This window comes from Equus quagga, chromosome 17 (genome assembly GCF_021613505.1).
Source record: "Equus quagga isolate Etosha38 chromosome 17, UCLA_HA_Equagga_1.0, whole genome shotgun sequence".
Taxonomy (NCBI): domain Eukaryota; kingdom Metazoa; phylum Chordata; class Mammalia; order Perissodactyla; family Equidae; genus Equus; species Equus quagga.
In genome coordinates this window covers 31,074,947-31,097,381 of record NC_060283.1, presented here as the reverse complement: position 1 = coordinate 31,097,381, position 22,435 = coordinate 31,074,947, and the positions used below count along the sequence as shown (strand labels likewise).

The following is a 22,435-nucleotide window of genomic DNA, read 5'->3' as shown; positions in this document are numbered from 1 at the left end:
TATGATGAGATCTAAGAGCTGGAGCCAGGCTGGTGGAACCCAGGGGCAGTGGGAGGAGTCAAGGGCGGGACCAGCTCGGAGGCTAGAGGACCAGGGTGAGGTGAGGATGCTGCCGTCGAAGGGGCGGGGCGATCGCCTGGCGGAGCAGAAACCCCGGGCTCGTGCCCCCACCCCCGCCGCGGGCCTTTCACTCCAGGGGCGGGGCCCGCCGGCCTTTAGAACCCGCGCGCTCGGGCGGGGCCGGCCGAAGGGTGGGGCGCGCTCCCTCGGGGCGGGGCGGGTGGAACCTCGGAACCCCGGCGACTGCGCGGTGGGCGCGGGCTCCCGGCGCGGGGTTCCTCCCACGCAGCCTCCCATTCAAAAGATGCCGAAGGGGCGGCGCGGCAGCCAGAGCCCCACGATGAGCCAGCGGCCGGCCCCGCCCCTCTACTTCCCGTCCCTCTACGACCGCGGCGTCTCTTCGTCCCCGCTCAGCGACTTCAACATCTGGAAGAAGCTCTTCGTGCCGCTGAAGGCGGGCGGGGCACCAGCGGGCGGGGCGGCGGGGGGTCGGGCCCTGCCCCAGGCGGCCCCGGCCCCAGTGCCCCCGCCGCCGCCCGGCCTGGGCCCCCGCAGCGAGCGCCCCTGCCCCCCGCCCTGGCCCTCCGGCCTGGCCTCCATCCCCTACGAGCCTCTGCGCTTCTTCTACTCGCCGCCGCCGGGGCCCGAGGTGGCTGCCTCTGCTCTGGCCCCAGGCCCCACGACCCCTGGGCTGGCTTCTGCCTCCCACCCCGAGGAGCTGTGTGAGCTGGAGATCCGGATTAAGGAGCTGGAGCTGCTCACCATCACTGGGGACGGTTTCGACTCCCAGCGCTGTGCGTGACCTTGCTGAGCCCCCCCCCTGCCCTCCGCAGCCCACCCTCAGCTTGCCTTGGCTCCCTCCTTGGCCCCATGCCCCTCTTATCCCCTCCCCACAGTGTGGCCTCGGGCTCAGAGTCTAGCCCCTGGAAGTCCCAGATCCCAAGTGGATTCCCCCAGAACTCAGACTTCCCCATCCTGGATCTCAGCAACTCCTTCCTGCACAATAAATCCGAATCACGGACTGTTTGGTCCCACCATCCATGCTCCCTCCGTCCTCAGCCCTTTGGGTAATCTGGACTCAGCCTCCAAACCTGGAACTCCATCCACCACAACCCCATCCTGAACATGCCCCCTTCCTGCACAGCACTGCTCCCAACCGTGGGGCCTCCCACCAGACAGCCCCTATCACTGAAGGCCCGAGGCTTAGTGCTTACCTTAGACTGGGTCCTCCACGAAAGGAGGTGGAAGTAGGTCAGTCAGGATCAACCGGAGTGTCTAGGAGGAGGTGGGACTTGTGCAAGACCCAGGAGGCCCCAGGATGCTCGGTGAGGGGCTTGGGTGCCTCCACTCCTCAGCGCTGGAAGGTAGCCTCCCGGTGACCCTGGCTCTGCCCTGAGAGCCCTCTCACCAGGGTCCTGGCCTCTGCAGTCTTGGAACCTGGACCAGGGCAGATCAAGTGTGCTGATGTAGGCAGGATTCTTCTGGGATGCAAGCCGACTGACTCCTCCCTGTTGGAGAGTGAAATTGTTAGATCTGATTCTGCTCGCAGAAGGACCTATTGAACTGGAGAATGTTCAGTAGCCATAAGCTGTTCCGCAGACTTTGTCTTTGTTCTGGCTAAGGTCAGCAATTGACCACTGCAGGAGGCAGATGGTTCTGGAAAGACCATCCCCGCTAGTGTATAAAACAGGTTAAATTGACCCCCTGCCACACAGGGAAGGAGAGCGACCTAAATGCTTAGGTCCATGGTCCATAGGAATGGTCCCCAGTCCCGGTACCCAGTAATGTCCCCTTCCTCACAGCCATGGGAAGAAAACAAACCCTAGAAAACGCAGACTTTTCTAAGTCCTGGATTTCTATTCTCCACTTAAATGCGTTTTGGCTGTTAGGGTTTTTTGCCCATCTTGGATCATCATGGGTCTGGGGCTCATGCAGGGAGCACACAATCGCTTCCCAAAGCTTGCTTTGGAAGTGTTAGAAAAGGCCCTTATCTCTACCACAGCTAAGTTTGTTTTGCTCTCCTGCAGATAAATTCTTGAAGGCGCTGAAAGATGAGAAGTTACAAGGACTGAAGACCAGGCAGCCTGCAAAGAAGCCGGCCTCTCTCTCCTGAGGAGCTGCCCCCCAGAGCCTGGGCAGCCACCTCCTTCAGTGTTAGTGCTTAGACAATGTGTCCCGGTTGTTGTCATTTCAAAGATGGTTATTTTCTGTTCTGAATTTACTGCTGTTCTCCTTGCTCCCAGCATGGACTCCACATACAATGCCCACTTGAGTGGGAGGCTCCTGGAACCTGTCCTCTGTGTGCCGCTGCTGGGGGGCTCTCTTCTGGGATCTGGAAGCTGCTGCCCAGCTGGCATTCAGGGGCTCCAAAGACGAGGGAAGGGGACCCGAACACTGCCAAGTCAGGAGAGAATTGGGAATAACCAAGGGCAATATATATTTGGTTCTGTTTCCTGCTCAGAGAGGCACTTTGAGGCCTGGAACAATGGGTTGGTTTGTTTTCAAACACCTTTAGTCCCTGAAAGTGTTTTATTTTTTTAATGGTTTTGGACTACAAAACTCTTTTGATAATCTGATCAAAGCCATGGTCCTTCCTGGAAATTTATATATTCAGGAAATTTTTATTGACACTTTCCTAGGCTCTTGGGATTGGGAATGGAGGAGACACAGAAAATAAATAGTATAAATAAGTAAATCATAATATGATATCCTAGAAGCTGAGATGCTAAGGGGAAAATAAAAAGCGGATGGTGAGGCTGGTCAGGAGGGTCGGAGGAAAGCAGAGTGGCATTTCAAATAGGGTTTCTTGAAGAGGTAACATTTAACCAAGGTTTGAAGGAGGTTGACTATGTTAGCTACGTGGCACCCTGGGGGAATGTTCCAGGCAGAAGGGCCAGTGCACAGGCTGAAGGTGGGAGCATGTTAGGGTGTTTGAGGGTCAGCAGAGCCCAGCTGGCTGGAGCAGGAGGAGTGGGGGGAGAGGGGTAGGGATGAGTACAGAGAGGGCCATCCAGTGGGGCCTTGAAGCCACAGGAAGGGCTCCGGGCTGTACTCTGAGAGGGTGGGGAGCAGTTGGTTAGAGGGCCTTCAGAATCTGCTTGTGCTGCTGGGTTGAGAATAGACTAAGGAAGGAAGCAGGGAAAGCAGTTGGGAGGCTGTCATAATTAATAATCCAGCTGAACAAGAAGCCACAGCACAGCTGCCGCTCCTTGCCAGGTGAGAGGCAACTATGGGGCACCCGCCCCTATGATCACAACCCCGCTGCCTGGTGCTGGCTCTGTGGCAAGGAGGAGGAGCCAGAGCACAGTGACACAAGCACTCAAAGGATCTCAGGAAACAAATCTTCAATCAAGTATGACATTCTGATGCTTGGCGTCTAAACTTCCTCGTGCCCTCACTCTGCCAGCAGCAAGTGTAGAGCATAGCCAAAGAATTTGTGAAGTTTGGGCTTCTTGCAAAGCAGAATGAAAAGGAGTGACCAGCGATCAGGTGTCTTAGAAGCCAAGTGAAGAAGGTGCTCAGCTCTGACAAGTTGTGCTGATGGGCCAAGGAAGATGAGCCTGAGAATTCACTCTTGGGCTCAGCGCCATGGGTTTAGTGGTGGTGATCTTGTCAGAAGCACTTTGGATTCAGTGATGGAGTTAATGCCTGATGGAGTAGCTTTAAGAGAATGAGAGGAGATGAACTGGAGAAAGTGGGTGCAGATGACTCTTCAGAGGAGTTTAGCTATCAGGGAGAGCAGAGAACTAGAGCAGCAGACTTGAGAGAAGAGTTTATTAAGATGGGAGAAACGATGGCATGTTTGTCGTCTGATGGGGAATGACCCAGTAGAGGGAGAAAAAGTGATGATGTAGAAGAGAAACAAGCAATTGCTGGAATGGTGTCCTTCAGTGGCTGAGAGGGGTGAGATCTAGTTTACAGTAGAGGGATTGGCTTTAGATGGGAGCAGAGATGGTTCATCCGTAATAACAGAAGGTAACATCTGTGTTGTGAGGGTGCAGGTGCTGCTACTTGGGTAAATGGCATGGTGGGCGCCCTGGAAGTTGCATACACATGCCCTGAAGTTTGTGCTGCCACCTCCAGCTTGAGGGCACAAATGCACATGCTTGCAAGGCCCACTGGAGACCCTGGAAGTGAGAGCAGGGAGGAAGTGAGTGCAGGAACCAGGTGGAGAATGGCAAGCTGCACAGCTCATGCCTGACCACAAGGGCAGCTGATACCCAGTTCCAGTTGCTTGTTGCCCACGCGGGAGTATGACCACAGTGTCATGTGAGAGCTCCTATATGCTTGCCCAATAAAATAATGGCTGAACAGTCCTGTAGAGTTTGCAGTCTCTGCTCTTCCCATAGGCGTCCTCCCACCCTGGGCAGGGACTCCAGGCCCGTCTCCTCTTCCCAGGAAGAAGCCAGATTCCTGTTGTCCTAGGTTGGTTGTTACTAAAGAAGTTCCCTTGTTCTCCCAGAAAGCTTCAGGCTAGCAAGGCCAGCAAGGGGGCTGGAGAATTTTAATAAGAATAACTGAGAATAAGCCAGGCATCTCCTGGCACAGAGTCCAGATGGAGACGGAGATATCAGTGGGGGCCTGTTTCTTATTCCCTCCCCAGAGTCCTCCCCAGAGCCTGCACTCCCCCCACCCGTCCATGCTCATAAAATTGGACACCTGTGAAGTGCACATGGTGTGCTGGGCACAGAGGGAGGCAGTGGACATGAACAATCTCCTTTAATTCTCATACCACCTTCTGAAACAGATACTACCCTTAGCATGGTTTACAAACGAGGGAACAGAAGCTCCAAGAGGTGAAGTGACTTACCCACAGTCACAGGGCTAGGGAACAGCAGAGCCAGAGCTGGAACTGGCACCTCTCACGGTGCTCCTGCACTCTTCTGCTGGTGAGGCACAGATATGGGGGAAGCCCTAGGAGAGCCGTCAAAAGCAACATCTGGCTCAACACTGGTCTGGCACAATTTGGGAGTTGACTGGGTCATTTTCCACAACCTCTCAAGTGAGAGTGAGATTGACAGTATTATGGTACTACAGCCAAGGTCCCAGGCGTGCCCACGCCCAGCCCTGTCACCTGTCCCATCATCCATGGCTTTGGTCACATGTCCTAGTATCAGGAGAGTGGGGGAGGTGGGTCATGTGATTGTCAGCCCCTCTAGAACAAAATGGAGTGGAAGAGGCTGTTCCCCAAAGAAAAGGATGCTTGGCAGATGAAAACAAGAGGGGTCCTGATGGAGAGAACACCATATGCAAGGAATAATGGATAAACATAGGGCATACTGGGGCTGGTTGGAGTCGCTCATGAGCCAATTGTTAGATTCTCAGGAATTTTGTAAACTGGTTGTTAAATACAGCCATTACTAAAAATTAAACTATGTCAACTTACAGTTAAATTATATTTAAAACTAAGGTAATCAGTACTCAAACTCCACCATTCCTAATTATTTTGGTACATTTTACGATTGCCTGTGCTCTTGAGGTTATGTCTATTGTGTCATTTATGGTGGAAATACTTTATAATGGTGTGCTAGTGTGCATTACGTCCTAATAATGTCATGTTGGTATCTTGAAATTGGCCATGATGAGGGTGTTTACACCATGGAAATTGACAAATGTACAAATCTGGGCTGTTCCTGCCCACCCCCTCCACCAAGGGTTGGTTGGTAGACATTTACTAGCACACCCCCAGATAAACGGGAGCCACAGCTCTGCTTGTTTGTAGCCGAGCTAACGGGAGGGCTACTTTGAGCACCCAGAGTGGGGCTGCGGTGCAACGGTTCGACTGCCCTCAGTTATGGCGCGGGAGAGGTGGCGGAAATGAACCTGGCCGAGCCTGCCCTCGAAGGCTCCAGATGTGTCTTGGGGAGCACGTGTGTGTTGACTTTTACAATGTGGTAAGTCTTCCCCCGGTAACATGGGACCCAAGGAATGCCCTGAACCTTGACCCATCAGGTCAGCCACTTCTGCTTTCAGGAATTTAGGGTCGGGCATGGACAGAGGTCACAGCCTGTGGTTTACTGCTTTAAGGCAGATGGAACGTGAAACCTGAGAGAGCACAAGACCAGCTATTTCTGTCAGGGCTCCTTCCCCACAGAGCTGCCGGTCCTGAGAGAAACAGACATGTCAAGTGCGTTGGAAAAACCTCCCACTCCCTTATGCACGTCATCTGCGCCCCACTCTGTGGCCAACGGAGGCAGGTCGAATCCAGGGCCTGCAGGGGCCTGGCTTCTCGGAAGAGAAGGAGGAGAGATTTTTGTCAACAATTTAAAACTTTTTGACTCATTGGAGGTGAGCACCCCATCGTCGGTGCCTCACGGCACGCTGGCCTTTTCCTTTCAACAGTGTCTTGATTCTGTCACCAGCAGACATGTGGCCTTTTGAAAGCTGCCTAGCCTCTCTGAGCCAGTTTGCTCATCTGTGAATGAAGGCACTACTCTCACAGGACGGTTGGGTTGGGGGACAACAAATAAGCTGATCGATATGAAAGAGCCCCAGTTGGGAGTCATTATTCTTCCTTCACAGTCCACCTAGGACACAGCCCTTCCTGCTGAACTTCGCTCCAGGGAGTGGTGGTGGCCACAGGATGTGAGCTGGAGGGAGGCCAAGCTGCAGGGAGGGAGAAGCCTGGAGTCTGTGGGCCCACACGGGTGCCGGGGCCAGGCGCAACTGGGAGGCAATCTGAGGAAGATGGTGATTCTCTTCCAGAAAGGCCACGCACCCTCCTCCCAGGCGGCACCCTCCACGTGCGATGAGGCTGACGGCCTGGCCTCTCATGGGCAGTGCCCCCAGAGAGGACTCTGGTCCTCACCAGTCCTTTCACCCCACCCACACCAGAGCGCCAGCACAAGGAGGAGTCTGTGCCATCGCTGGAGGAAAGGCAATGAGGAAGGGATCAGGAAAAGAATCAATGACACAAAGCCGGGAAATCACCTACTCCAGGGGCTCTTCTGGTTGGGGGAACAGAAGGCCACTCAAACTAGCTTACTTAAATAACAAGAGTGGCTGACAGTGGAGTTCTGTGGTTACAAGCAATAGAAACTAAGGTAAGAGAAATAAGAAAAGGAGGCATCCAGGTCTTTAGAAGGAAAGGAGTGAGGGGCCGCCGCTGGGAAACTCAGTCCAACTACTGCTCCTTGGAGGGAAAATGTGGCTGGCTCATCTGGGCTCCGTGTTGGGGAGGGTTGGCAGGGTCCTTTGACTGCAGCCGCACCAGATCCTCTTGGAACTGGGAACGGCTGCAGACCCAGACACTGAAGGTCCCTGCAGGGGCCTCATGCCAATTGGCACCAGGGTCCAGAAGCCACCTGGAGCCCAGGCTGCTGCCCTCCCAGCTTTGTCTTGCTCCACACACCGGCTGTACCCTCCTGTATTCTCCAGTCAGCTTCCTCATAACCCAGCTACTCAGTGACCCCCAGGAGCCACATCGGAGTCCATGTCCACATGGTCGCCCACAGTGAGCTCTTTCCCAGTTCCAGTTCCTAAGAGAAGAATGAGAGCGGCTTATCAGCTGGCTTTGAGTTACAAGTTGGGGGAGAGGAGAGGCAGAGCAGTAAAGGTCACAGACCCGATGAGTCAACTGGTGCCTGAGGGAGGACTGCTCTGGAAGGGACCCCAGGCAGGCAGGCAGTGGTTGCTAGCCATGCTAATGCACAGACAGAAACCCACTAACCCTTCTGTATCCTTGAGAAGGAGCTAAGGCTCCCATTCCTCTTCGGAGCTCAGAAATCATGAGAAGGGGGAAGTGAATGGCTGAGTGGGCATCCTTCTCCATTCCTGAAGCTTACCTCCCTGGGGTCCCAGCTTTGAGATTTATTCTCAAGCCATATGACCTACTTTCAGTTTGCCCAAAATCTCATGGGCTCTATCACCTCTGGGCCTTTGCTTTTGCTGTTCCCTCTTCTGGAACACTCTTCTTCACCCTTTGCTAACTAACATAGCTTCATTGCGTGAAGTCTCTGAAGTGGCACCCAATAAATTCCACCCATCCCAGCCTCCAAGGCTCCAAGTAAATTGAGAAATAAGACAAGGTTGGAAGATAGAGAATGAAAATCCTTATTCCTTATTCCTCATAGAAGCCAGTTTGGAGCATGAAGCTTGAGTGTGAGAGCCCGGTGGACTTGGAATTAGGCAGTCCTGCAGAGGTTGTCCCAGGTCACACTGGAGGAGCAGCGGAGAACGCTTGCTCCTGCAGGCGGCTCTCTCTAAAGAGGATGAAGGGCAGGCTGGGGTCACGCGTGCCCAGTTTCTTCTTCCCCAAGCTGCAAATCACATTAAGTCCTTCTCCCTGCCTGGGAACTGAGTGAGCAAAGGGGCAGAGAGAGGATGCACCTGCCATTGGAAAGAAACCAAAGCTGAGAAATGCTCCCCTCCCAACAGCTTGGATATCAACCTCCTCCAGGAAGCCTTCCCTGTGCTCTGCACCCAGGCTGGCTTACACGCCCCTTTTCTGAGCTCGCTGTGCTCTGCACCCAGCCTGGCTTACATGCCCCTTTTCTGAGCTCCCTGAGCCCTGCACCCAGCCTGGCTTACACGCCCACTTTCTGAGTTCCCTGAGCCCTGCACCCAGCCTGGCTTACACACCCCTGTTCTGAGCTCCCTGTGCTCTGCACACCCCCTCCCCTGGCACTCACCACCTAGATAATGATCACCCACCTCCCTAGCCCCACTCTGACCTCCTGGAAGGCAAGGGCTATGTCATCAACACCCTCAGCAGAGGTGTGCGCAAAGTTGACACTCCTCAGGGGCTTGGTGAGCACGCTGATGGCTGTGGACAGAGAGGGAAACCCAGCCCTCAGTCTCTTGCTCTGACTCAGAGTTTGGCCCACCGAAACATCAGTTTGCACAAAATCATAACAAAGGATGATCTAGATGTAACATCCTGGGGCCCTTCTGGGCCACGTGCCTATTGATGACAGGTTAGAGGGCACGAGATGCGTCCTGAGTTCACCAAGATCTAGGGACAGCTCTTAGCGATCCCCTCTTATCTGAGAGGCAGCATATAATGCTTAAGAGTGCTGGCTCTGGCCCACACTGCCTGGGCCAGATCCCAGCACACATCTGCTGTGTGGTTTTGGGAAAATTACTTAACCTCTCTGTACTTTAGTTTCCTCATCTGTACAATGAGGAACTTCATAGGTTGCTATGAAGTTTAAGTAAGTTAATATATATGAAGTGCTCGGAACAAGGCCTAGCTCAAGCAAGCACTCAATAAATGTTAGCATTCCATCTATCCACAAACTCCCTCGGGACTGTTAATCTCATCTCAGAGGTCATCTGAATGTAGTACGAACAGTCCGTCCCTCTGAAAACAGGGTCATAACTTAGGTCTGCATTCATTGACTCATTTGTTCATTTATTTATTCGTCTAATCGTTCTTTCAATAAAGCAGACTCAACTTCTCTGAGCCCTTTTTCTCATCTGGAAAATGCGCACAATAACGCCCTGCCTGGGCTTGTTCGAGGCAGCTGAGACCGGGGCGTGTGAGCTGCTCTCGCCGACACCAGCCCAGCAGTAGCTGGAAGGCTCTACGGGGCAGGTCTGCGTGCGCTTCCGTCGCCAGCACCGAGTCCGCCCGCTTCTCTCGGGCTGGGATCCACTAGGTGGCAGCGCGGACTCGGCGGTGGGAGGACGCAGCCCTCCTTCTAGTCCTCTCACACCGGGGCTGACACTGTTCAGCACGTTCAGGATTGTCCAGGGGGAATCCAATTCGGAAGCCTGCAGGGAGGAGGAGAGCCCGCAGCCCTCGAGGCCCTCGGCGCAGAAATCGACCCGGCGCCGCGCCGGCCCTCCCGGGGCTGCAGGGCGCTGCCTGCGCGCCACGCCGTCCTCACACAGGGACACGCTCCTTTCAGAACCAGCTCAAGGGGGACAGTGCGGTTCATAGGAGCAGAAGAAGCTGGACTGAACTCCTCCGCACATGTTATCTGAATTGGTCCGCTCGGGCTGCCGTAACAAAATCCCACCGCCGGGGCCCTTAAACAGCGGGCGTTTATTTCTCACAGTTCTGAGCTGGGAGTCCAACATCAAGGTGCTGGCAGGTTCAGCTCCCGGTGAGGGCTCTCTTCCTAGCTTGGAGGGGGCCACCTTCTTGCTGTGTCCAGAAGGCAGAGAGAGCCCTCTGGGGTCTCCTTTTCCTCTTAGAGGGGCACTGATTCCATCAGGAGGGCCCCACCCTCATGACCTCCCAAAGGCCCTACTTCCAAATGCCAACACACTGGGGGTTAGGGTTTCAACATAGGAAGATATATGGCTATATATTCATCTTATCACATACTTACATAGTTATATATACTTATCTATGGACTATTGTCTGTCTACTTAGTAACTTACTGTTATTCATTAATGGCTGGATGCCCTAGATCTACGTTGTCTGACAGGACTTTCTCCGGTGACAGAGATGTTGTCGATTTGTGCTGTTTACTATGGAAGCCATTAGCCAAATGTGGCAATTGAGACTTGATATGTGGCTAGTGCAGCTGAGGAAATGAATTTTTAATTTTATCTTATTGCGAAAATTGGGGGTTTAATGTAGGCTTGTTTCCAGAGTTCAGTGATGCGGGAGCAGGTAAAAATGGTATCTCTTTATAAACGAAGAAAGTAAGGTGCAAAGTAGTGAAGCCATTGCCTGAGGTGACACCGTGGGTCAGCAACTGAGCCTGATGGCTCCTCCCAGGTGGCAGCTCCTTTCTCTGTGTAAGCCTCCAGGATTCTAGGTTCCCTTCTTGTCCCTCCTGGAGATCACTTGGGAAGAGTCACAGGGCAATGAGGACAGGCCCCTTGTCCAACATGTGACATGTGAATCTGCGTGAGTGTGTGCATATGCATGTGTGTGACAGACCTCTGGCAGAGAGAAAGGCTGTGACCCTCTGCAGGGGAAAGAGGGTATTGTGTAAATCTGAATTGTTCACTGCACCCTTCCCCATCCATCCCAAAGAAAAAGTTTATTTTAGGTGCACTTCAAGGATTGATGTCATTTTATAGTTTGTCTTAGGAAACGAGCAAAGATGCTCTGATGGGAACACTGAAAGATGTCCTGGAGTCTGAGTATAAGAGAGGCCATGGGGTGTGGAGTGTCTGCTATAACATCCACCCGTGCCAGCTCTTGACAACCAGTTGTTGAGGGATTGCTCCGTGCCAGCTCCATGCTCTGCTCTCTACACACATTAATATCTGCAGCGCCTCCCCCCACGAGGAAGGCATCCTCACCCCCATTTTACAGGGGACCAAGCTGCTCCAAAGGCTGAGCACCTAAACTCTTAGCTCATTTTTGGGTGACTGTTTTCCAACTATTCTGTTCCGTGTTCCCCTTCAGCCCGCCTCCTCAGGCGGCTCAGGAGAGTGTTTGTGAGGGCTGACGTCATAACCGCAGGGAGTCTGGGCCACAGGATAAGCACGAGCACGTCTTCTCCTGCTTCCAGCACAGGCGAACTCCACTTCAACAACAGTGTCCCTGAGCAGGTACCAGAGGAGTCTCACAGAGTTTCCCAAACAGACTCTTCTTTTCCACTGACTTACCGTGTGATTCTGTAATGAGCTTCACTTCACGCTCACAGAGCTGACAATCCTGGCCACCAGAACTTTAAATGCACCAAGCCCAGGCCTTTTGCAAGGAGCTGCTTGCTGGGACCAAGGTTGTGTGCCCTGGAAGAGTCTTGGTTGCTCAGAAGAATGACTCCCAGGAGTGATGGGGCTGTAACCAAAAGAATATGTGGCGTCTGTGGGAGATGACAACTGGTGCCAACTACTCTCACCTTGGCCAGGCAACGGAGGGCTTCCCTTTCACAGCACCATCCACCTCTCTTTGGTGTCCTGAGCTCGCCCTCTGTTCTGGGGGCTTATGGGTATCCTGGGCTGTTGAAAAGGGAGTTTGTCCACAGTGGAGGGCTGGAACAGGCTGAGCATAGGAGTCACTCCTTCTAGGTGGTCAGTGGGTAATGCATCTTCTCTGGCTAGATAGTGAGTTCCACTATGCTAGAAGTATTCAAGCAGAGACTAATAAATAACAATAATCCATCTTGCTTGTAGAGTGCACGCAGTTGTAATCTGTAGTCATTCCTTCCAGCTCTGCAGTCAGTCACTTCATTGACTAGATCTGTGGAACTTGGTAAAAGAAATCATAACTAAACTGGAGTCGAGAAGGCCATTAGGGGGAGCTCTCACACCCTATCACATCCTCAATTACACTAACAGGTTGCTTGCATCTTGAGCAGGAACTAAAACTACTTTACTACTAAAGGAAGACTTCTCTCCCCACCCAGCAGCAGCCCAGCCAATGAGGAACGCCACAGCCCAGCCAATGAGAAACGCCACAGCCCAGCCAATGAGGAACGCCACAGCCCAGCCAATGAGGAACGCCGCAGCCCAGCCAATGAGGAACGCCTCAGCCCAGCCAATGAGGAATGCTGCAGCCCAGCCAATGAGGAATGCCACAGCCCAGCCAATGAGGAACGCCGCAGCCCAGCCAATGAGGAATGCCACAGCCCAGCCAATGAGGAACGCCACAGCCCAGCCAGTGAGGAATGCCACAGCTCAGCCAATGAGAAACGTGGCAGCCCAGCCAATGAGAAACGCCACAGCCCAGCCAATGAGGAATGCCACAGCTCAGCCAATGAGAAACGTGGCAGCCCAGCCAATGAGAAACGCCACAGCCCAGCCAATGAGGAATGCCACAGCTCAGCCAATGAGAAACGTGGCAGCCCAGACAATGAGAAATGCCGCAGCCCAGCCAATGAGAAATGCCATAGCTCAGCCAATGAGGAATGCCACAGCCCAGCCAATGAGAAATGCCGCAGCCCAGCCAATGAGAAATGCTGCTGCCCAGCCAATGAGAAGCCGTTGCCGCCCTGAACTGCTGCTCTCCCCAATGGCCTTTCCTTTAGAACAGCCCCCCCTGCTCCCCGTTTTTCTCTATAGAAGCAGCTCTCCTCCTGCTTTTCTGGATTTGCCTCTGGTTTGCCCGTAGCATGCATGTCCTGAATTGCAGTTCTTTCGGCTGTTCCCAAATAAACTCATTTTGAGGATAAAAATAACAGGCAAATTTGCTTTTAAGTTGACAGATCTTATCTTCATTTCAGATTAGCTCAGAGAAGGGACATGACTTGCCCAAAGTAACACAACTAGAATGTGGTAAAGGTGAGGTTCAAATCTGGGTCTGGACAACCCCAAATCCTAAGACGGAGATCCTTTTAAAGTGCGGTAACAGTGGTCATGACATCAATTCGGAGCTACAGTAAAACGTTTCAAGCCCCAGACTGAAAAGATTTTGGTGCCCACTCACCTCATATGTAGTTTGAAATCAAGACAATCAATTCCCCCACTCCTACCCCATGGTGGCTACATTGCTTTTCTTCCTAAATATCAAATTATATTTAAAACCTCTCCATCTATCCTCCTTCTTTATCTCCCCCACCTCATTTTGAAAACCTGCCTAACTGAAGCCTTAATTTTGCTTAATCTTTGACCAGGTAAGCCAGCATCCTGTAACAGCGTATAGCGTTTATCCTGTATTGATTGCAGGGTGCAAAGCTGGATAACTTCCCCACTAGGCTCTCTTCTAACTCTGAGAGTTTGGAGTCCTATAATTTGAAAAACAGCAAGATACATCAGTTCATCACATGGTGATTTCTAATATCCTCAGAATTTTTAAATGCTTGTTAAAGTCTTTTCCTTATAGGGAATGGGGAAGTATTAAGTAAGAGAAAAGACAAAATGTGAACACACATATCCACTAACACCTTGGAAAGAAAATTGCCAGTAAGACAATGTATTTTATTTCATAGGCAAATTTGTCAAGAAAAAAAAATACAATTTCAACTAAGCTAAACAGACTAAGGCAGCAAAGAAATGGTATCCCTGCAAAGCTCTACCTGGTTCCCCTGTTTGGATGTGCTCCACAGATAGAGCACAATATTCCAGAGGTGGAATAAAAGCCAAAAACCATTCATTAATAATCCAGTGCAGTCTGAGTGGCACTTTATTGATATGAACAATGCAAAATGAGAGTGTTCAGTGGACTGTGGTTTCATTCATAAAGTATATGGTTCCTAAAATTTTCATCTGGATTACATAGTGCAGTCCCCCGATCGGCCATTCCTTTCCTTATGCATCAGGCTCCTGATTTCATTGGGCGGTGACAGCTCTGAAACTTGGGTTTGTAACGCTTGTTGAATCTTGGTAGTTGGCAGTTTTGTTCTCTATCCCTGTGGGGATACGGTGAGCACCTTATTAACTGGAGGAGGAAAACTGTGTAGCATAATCAGAAGATGCAACTGCAGACTTTGTCCTCTTCTAAACCTAAAAGTTTCCAGAAAGAAGGGGACTTCGGTTTTCACTTGGCTGGCTCTCAAGAGAGAGAAAAGGCACTGAACAAATGGTGAGCGCTTCACATGTTGGGCTTTGTGTGTATCCGTCTTCCCAGACGATGAGCTCTGCGAGGGGCAGGCGCTGTGTCCTGCTCGCTGCTGAGTCTCATGGCCTGGCGCCGTGTCTGGTGCACAGAGGTGCTCAGGGAATGTTTGCTCAGCCAGTGAAGGATTGAACGGATGCTATGTGAAGCTTCTATCAGTGATTCCTGTACAATTCCAGTTAAAGGAAAGATGAATGTTCATCAGGATAAAACCACATGCACACATGCATGCCCCTGGCAGAGACAGCGCTGCAGCCCTTCTCCAGGCCTCTGTCTGCTCAGTCACGGCATCTGGTTTCTGGTCTCGGTCTTGGGTTCTCTTTTACCTGGACCCATTCTAAAGAGTTAGTCCCTGGGGCACAGAAGGCTTGTTTGGGACCTACCATTTTAGAGACAAAACCTTAAATTAAAGAGAAGATCTTTCAGTCCTCCAAGCCACCAAATATTAATCCAAGAAGCAACTCAGTCAATTTGGCAGCCTTTGTTTTCAGTCTTAAGATTACCCAGGCCCTTTCTCTTGGTGCTGCCAAAACTTGACCTAGAAAATGGACTTTTCCAGGAGCACGCAAACAGCCTCCACCTTTGCCTCCACGAATGCTAGCAGAGTAGGATGAAGCATGAGAAATCCAGTCCAACATCTGGCTGACTGGTAGACCCTGTGTCCCAAATCCAGCTGTTTCAAATGTCCCATAGAGAAGACGTCTGGGTGGAGCCTGATTTTGCACTAGTTGTGTTGGCATCGCTGGGCCTGTGGCCTCAAGGAGTATGGTTTACTCCGGCCCTTTGGGCCTCCCAAAGGCCTGCAGCCACCAAAGGCTGGGTGACAGAGTGGGCACCAGGGGCAAAAGCAAGCTGTTCAATATGTTCAGTGAAGACCCATCAGAGTCCAGAGCAAGCTCATGTAGCCCATTTCAGAGACCAGGTAACCTGAGTGCTTTTCCCTTCAGGAGTTTGCCAGAGCTCTTTGGCTTGGAGGAGAGGTTGGTAGTGGAACTGCTATGTCAATAAAACTTTTATTTTGATTCAAATGAATCAGATGGCCTCTCCCTAAATGTGGGTTTGTCCATGTGCAAACACAAACACTGAAACGTTGTTAAAATGAAGTGCCCAACTGCGCAAACCAGATTTCTGTCATAACCATACCTCCAAGAAGTCATAGAGAGACTCAAAGCAATCATGTTCCCCACTAACCATCTGTGTACATTTCATAGGTAATCAACCACTGGCATCACTCTCGCTAGTGTTTCTGTTACCTGGTTCTACAATCCTACCTGGGCACTTTGCTGGCTTCCAGTGGCCAGCAGAGCTCACAGGCTATATGCATGACATTGACTCAGAGAAGTATAGAGACCGTCCTTTGGAATAAGTTTGCTGTCCTATTTCTGATGGGGACCCATCAGGGAGGCCCGGGTTTGCCGTGTGTCTTTGCCAGCTCCCTGGGTCTGTGTCTGTCTGCCATTCCTGGACTGAAGTAGGCGTCACCACTTCCTTTCACTTGACAGTTTCATTTGTCCTGAAAGCTAAGAGCAGCCAGAGTTCAGGAGAAAAGAAAAAGAAAATGGAGGCGTAGGGAACCCCTCAGTTCCTGGGCCCACTGGTCCTATTCTCTGCAAAGGTCTCCACCCCAGGGTGAGCCCCAGAAAAGCATTTTCTGGTGGCTCCAAGTTTATTCCTCACCACTGCAGCAAGACAGTGGCTTTAGGGGTGTCTTTTGTGCATATTTGAGCCCTCTTTACAGAGGGGCAGAGAGAGGAGTAAGAAGTTGCTCCTTCAGTCTCTTCAGTACCTTCTGAGCACTTGCAGTCAGCTTCAGCAGATTCAGCTCCAGTGAGAAGCCACACTGTATTGCCACCCAAGACTCAATGGATCCACAAAAGCCCCAGGGTCATGGCTCTCCGTTATGGAGTAGGGACCTCCCAGAAACAGTCAGAGTTGGGGTTTGTTTGTCGAGTTTTGTTCCAGGAGACAGACTTTCTTTCCTACCCTCTCAATCTCCTTGGCCTCCCGGCCATTTCTTACTCAGTATTCTGCTTTCTTAGGCCTTTGCTTTTAATACACCCCCTTATGGACTCTCTGAGACTTGACCATTACGTTTCAGCATCTGCTGCTAACAGACTCTGTTTGTAAGTATTTCCTACAGAGTCCAGTTGGTCTAGCCCCATGTGCCAAGCCACATTTTTTGTACCTGGTCAGCCTACGAATTTGTAGCTCCTAGGTTGGATGTCTCTTCTGTCCAATCAGCTTAGGCCAGAGGCAGAGTATGGAGCATAGTACATGTTCTCTGGTTAGGGCTGAACACAAGGCAAGCATCATAATTGCTGGACTAGCCCAGAATGGGAGAGGTAGGTGGTCTTGGGAGTTTGTGTCCTATATCAATGTCATCCCTGGGAGCCACTGACCTGGATGGGACTTCTTCATGCTCTGAGAAGGGCATATGAGCAGACATTGGCTTATTCTGCCTTGGGACACCATCTGTCCCAACAATACAGTCATGGATAGGCTTCTCTGGGGCCTATGGATAGCCAAGGGTGAGCTCTTTTTGGCTGATGAGCTCATGCTCCAGGTTGGGACAGCTTCTGAGACCACAAGGGGTCTGCCAGCCCCGCAAGTGTTCTTTAACAACCCGCTGTGGGTACTGCTGTGCAGCGGGGCTGTGAAGGGGATACCATCTCACCACCTGGAAGAGGCAGAATGAGAAGCAGGCAGTTTTTGGGGTATGAAAGCCTTTGTCATTTTATTCTACAATAAAAAATTCCAACAGCATATGAACACTCTGTTCTTGGCAGAGGCCAAGGATGTACAAAGTTAATTGGAAAGTGAAGCACTAAATGACAAAAGCTACAGTCAAAGCTCCTGCTCAGTACTTGTCTTTGCCCAGAGTGTCTAACGTGCTCAGTGGGAGTCACCAGTCTGGGTTTTCCAGCTAGAGTGAAGCACGTGCACAAGTGCTTCCATAGCCTCCAAACCACTGACAACAGCAAACACAGCTCCAGATGAGGCTGGCTTTTTGGGCAGTTCCAAACTTAAGAATGCCTTTATTTTTTTATTTTATAGAACAAATTAGTTCAGTGGATGGGAGAAGCTAAAATATTTTGCTAGATAAAACTGAATTATGAAGCTAAGACTTTAGTAAGAATACCTTCAAATATACTTTTCAAAGCATTATTAGAGACGTGATGCCACATGCTCCTCACAACCACAGGGAGGCAGGCAGGACAGACTCACAGGAGAGGGACTGGGGACTGGTTTAAAGTGAGTTGCTCAAGGCCTTGACTAGTTATGCCTTTTTCAAAATTTCCAGACCAAGCCAGCCCCATGGCCTAGTGGTTAAATTCGGCGTCCTTTGCTTCAGTGGCCTGGGTTTTGTTCCCGGGCGGGGACTTACACCACTCGTTTGTCAGTGGCTATGCTGTGGCCACGGTTCACATACAAACAGAGGAAGATTGGCAGTGGATGTTAGCTCAGGGCAACTCTTCCTCAGCAAAAAAATAAAAGAAAAATTTCCAGACCAATGAAACTCCCCTGATTTTCTTTGGTATAAACTTCTCTCCTCAGTTTGTGTGTGGGTTGGGGATGAGTTTAGACATAAGGTAGAGATGGGGGGAAATAAGGCCACAGTTAATTTATGTAAAATACATTGATGGCCTCCCTCTATAATTTAAACAAGTCTGGTCAAGGTCAGAGAATGAAAATAATCAGTTTCTAGATTTCATTACATAATGGCTTTCACTAAAGTGTGGGTTTGACCTATGAGGACAAATTCTGCCACATTACAGATTTCCCTATATTTGAAACCTGCCTAATCCAAGCAACCTAATATCTTCTAAAAGAACTTGTTTCTGGCACTTTTAATTCTATTTCCTAAATAGCCCTTTTCAGAAACACCCTACATTTTAGCATTTATCACAGGCTGGGATTCTGTAACAGTTCACTTTAAGAAATCAAGAGACCTTTTAATTCTCAGGACACTAACATTATACTTGGAAGAGTAGGGCCACAATAAATCAATTTCACTTGAAACCAGTTTTGTTTCCAAAGACTGTTAGAGGCTCAGCAGCTTTCTCACCCATGCAGGTGCATGGCACTGAGCTACACCCAGAGTACCTAGCTGAGATAACGCATTTCAATTTACAAGTGTTTATTGTTTGCTGAGCAAGACGTTGTGCTAACTGGGCCTTGGTCATAAATCACTTCCTAGACCCAGCAGCGGCATCGATGGTACTGGTGTTGGAGTGGGAAAAGGTTGGGGCAGGTCTGGCCTGCCCTCCAGAGTTCCAAGCACACACAACCTTATCTGGTGCAAGTCAGAGGTGTCCTCCCCTCTCTGTGGCAGGGTCCATAGGGATTGCTCCCCTGCTGGCTGCTTCCTAGGAGTGCTGGTTAATTCCAGTCCATAGCAGGTTCCTTTTGAAGGTCCTGCCTGCTCATGCTCCCCGCTCTGGGTACTAGCCCCTCACAAAAGCCCTCACTGAAAGGGTGAGTTCCGAGGGTCATGCTTGTACTACATGACCTTGCCTCCCTGGTTACAGCTGTTTGGACAGCCACCTGGTGGCTCATCCACAGGTAGACAAACCGGACCAGTCAGATTCTCAAGAATTTGCCGTAAGGGGCACAGAGATGGTGGTCAGTGAGGGATGGGTACCAAAGAGGAATGGTTGTGGGGAGTGGGTACTGAGGTGGGTTCTCAGCTACATATACTCTAATGAGAAAACAGAGAAAGCTTAGGAGGCCAAGGGAAGGAAAGAACTTAGAAGAAATGCAGAGAGAAACAGAGATAAGAGTTCATGTGGGGTGAGAATGTGAGAAAGAGCAAGAGCGAGGACAGCTGTCTTCATCCCGTTCCCCACGGGAGCTGTTTTGTTTCTACGAAATGGCCTCTGTCTCTCAGTCAACCCCTACACCAGAGCCAGTGGGAACGGCTTCAAGTCCACGCAGAGTCAGACCACCTGCAAGGCTGGCTAAAGGGCAGGATTTAATGTCTAACACTTGGACCCGAGCCAGTCACTGCTCCCAGCTAAACCACTATCCTTCCCCAAGAGTGTTTGGCTGTCTTTTGTGAAAAAGTCCAAACTATTTTCTGGTGTGTGATAGAAGGAATAGATTAAGTTTAAATTCTGTTCTCAAACTTTTAAAATAGTATCTGTTATTTTATTCATTGAACTTTGAGTGCCTTGTGTTATATAGAAAAAAAGCAGCTTATTTATCTGTAATCAATATTGGAATCTTTTAATCCCTGTCTCTAATTTCTGCCTGTTAGAGAAGCATTTCTGATAGTCAGATATGTAAATTCCTCTCCTCCTCCATCTGTACTTTCTCTCAGAGTTTTTTTTTTAGTCACAAATCTAACAACTTGCTATCCATTCTTCCCTTAAGATTGCTCAGAAATTACATGCCCTTCTGCTGAATTCTTAAATTAACAAACGCACAGTATCATTTATCCCAGGACCACAGAATTGATTCTTACATAATCCAGCCTGTTTTAGTCAGCTCAGGCCGCCATAACAAAGAGCCATAGACTGGGTGGCTTATAAACAACAGAAATTTATTTCTCACAGTTCTGGAGGCTGGCAGTCCGAGATCAGGTGCCAGCGTGGTTGGGTTCTGGTGAGGCTCTCTTGTGGGTTGCAGACTGCTGACTTATTATTTTATCCTCACACAGCAGAAAAGAAGGCAAGAGAGCTCTCTGGGGTCCCTTTTATAAAGGCACTAACCCCAACCATGAAGGCTCCCCTCATGACCTAAGCACCTCTCAAGTTCCCACCTCCTAATATCATCACCTTGGGGGTTAGGATTTCAACACATGCATTGGAGGGGGACGCAAACATTCAGTGCATAGTACACCCTGAAAGAGGCAACTTCCTGCTCCACAGGCAACAACTGCTGTCTCAGATCACAGGTACCAGGACACACAAAAGACTGTTAATTTCCTGCATCAACAGATTGCACCTCCACGCCCCAATGCAGAGAGCATGGAATCTGCTGCCTCACAACGACAGGCTGTCCTGGCCTCCCTCCCTGCCTGGATCCTGCAGCTTGAACAGCAGTGGAGAACACCATCCCCTTGATGGTAATCTCTAGAAAAAGCCAAACTGCATTTCTTTTCCTGAATGCAGAAAACTTACATCAAAACTAGTTCTGAAAAATGTTTATTATGCCACAAATGCATTGTCCTCTATATACTTTATCTGAAGTTCTTTATACATTCAATCATCTTTTTTCTTCACAAGAACATAGAGAACCCCTCATATGACCTTTGTCTACTTTTTAAACTTCCAGTACGGTTCAAGAAATGTGTGACGGACAAGCATGCAGGCAGCATGGTGACACCTGCTGGAGCATGATCCTTGGGCAGGTCACTCCACTTCTCTGAACTTTCACTCCATTCTCCAAGGTTGCCAAGGTCCTTTGTGGCTTCTTCAGCTGTCTGGAGGGTCGTGAGGATGCAGAACCTCTGGGATTTCATGGAACTCTACTTTCCCTTCCATGAGGCTCCTTGGACCCTCTGCCTTTTCTCAGAGTCAGCTGTCCGGGTATCTGCCACCTCCATAAGCTCAGGAGGCTCTTTCAGAGAAAAGACCACATCTTATTCACAGAAAAATCAAACCATGGTGGCTATCTCCACATTGGTGGGAAAACATGAACAGATTGATTTCTTTTCAGCTTAAGGTTCTCTTCCCAGATACTCTCCTTAAACCTGTGGTGTCTGGTTTAAAGGAGTATCTGATTTGTTTCTCCATCTTCTTAGCAAGCTGGAGCTGTACCACTGCCTCCTGTAGGCTCATTCTCTCTAAGTCACTGAAACATCCAAGCTCAGACATTGTCTTTGAAGCACATATATTTTAATTACACTAAGGTCTTGAAACTTCATTTTCACGTAAAGTATTTCCAGGCGTTTACCAAGCAGACAAACTACTGGGTTGAGATCATTGCACTGATGAAGATTAATAGTACTGATAAGGCGGGACAATGTAGCTGACTTTATCGGACTCATATCATTTGCATGGAAAGGCTGAGTTTCTTTGGCTCTTTGTTCATTCAAGTGCATACCTATTTGGATAGACTTAGGCATTGTGTTAATCTGTCAATAAAATCTTGCACTGTCCACAGTGTTTTGCAAGCTGATCTAGGTTTTGGACTATGACAACTGGCCATTGGTAGAAATATACCATATATACACATGGAAATTACAAAAATACTTTTTATTTATAGCTGATTTTTTTCTTAAGTAACAAAAAACTAACACTATGAAAGATCAACCAGCATACCAAAAGGATACTACCTAATATCATCCAAACAAGAGACCAGTTTGGGGACTCCATGACACATCATCTCTGGAACATTCCTGAAAGGGCTGTTTGCCACTGGGAAATAAAAACAGCTTCTTGGAAAAGTCTGTGCTTTGACAGTTTGCATCTCCCATTCTAATCACTTCCATTCCTACTCTTCGCTCAGGCTTTAAATTTCTACCTTCTTCTCTCAGTAAAGACCAAAGAAACTCAGGAGGAGAATGGAAAGATGGGCTCAGAGGAAATGGAGGCAGCTGAAGCCAGACAGATCATGGGTGAAGGCAGCACAGGACCTTGCTCTCCAACAGACACCACTCAAGCCCCCAACACTGCGCACAGCTCCCAAAGCTGGGGAGGAACCAGAGTGTCCCCTCCCCTGGGGCTACCGGAAGGCAGCAGCTGTTTTGCTTTTGCATTGACAGTTCGCGGCTGGGGCCTCAGGGTTTTGAGGCCATGTCCACCCCCACGCCACGCCCACCATGGTGATGGGCAACACCACGGTCACAAGGTCAGCAGCTGTGTCATTTCAGCAAACGTTCTCTGTGTCCATTAACTACGGGGAGTGGGGAGGGAGGGGACCGGCGAACTCCATACACATTTTAAAATGTTATTTACATTTAAACATAAATCAATAGATTTTCTACATTCAGAAGCTTCTATAAACAGAGGCCTCAGCCTGGGGAGG

At 50.0% G+C, this 22,435-nt stretch overlaps 1 protein-coding gene across 1 annotated transcript; it reads left to right on the top strand.

Annotated features, from left to right (window-relative positions):
- The first annotated feature begins 349 nt into the window (after window positions 1–349).
- C17H11orf91 (chromosome 17 C11orf91 homolog) lies at window positions 350–2,709 on the top strand. The gene is made up of 2 exons (XM_046644931.1): window positions 350–854; window positions 2,088–2,709. The coding sequence occupies exons 1-2, from the start codon at window positions 365–367 to the stop codon at window positions 2,171–2,173; spliced, it is 576 nt and encodes a 191-aa protein (XP_046500887.1). The 5' UTR covers window positions 350–364; the 3' UTR covers window positions 2,174–2,709.
- Window positions 2,710–22,435: the final 19,726 nt, after the last annotated feature.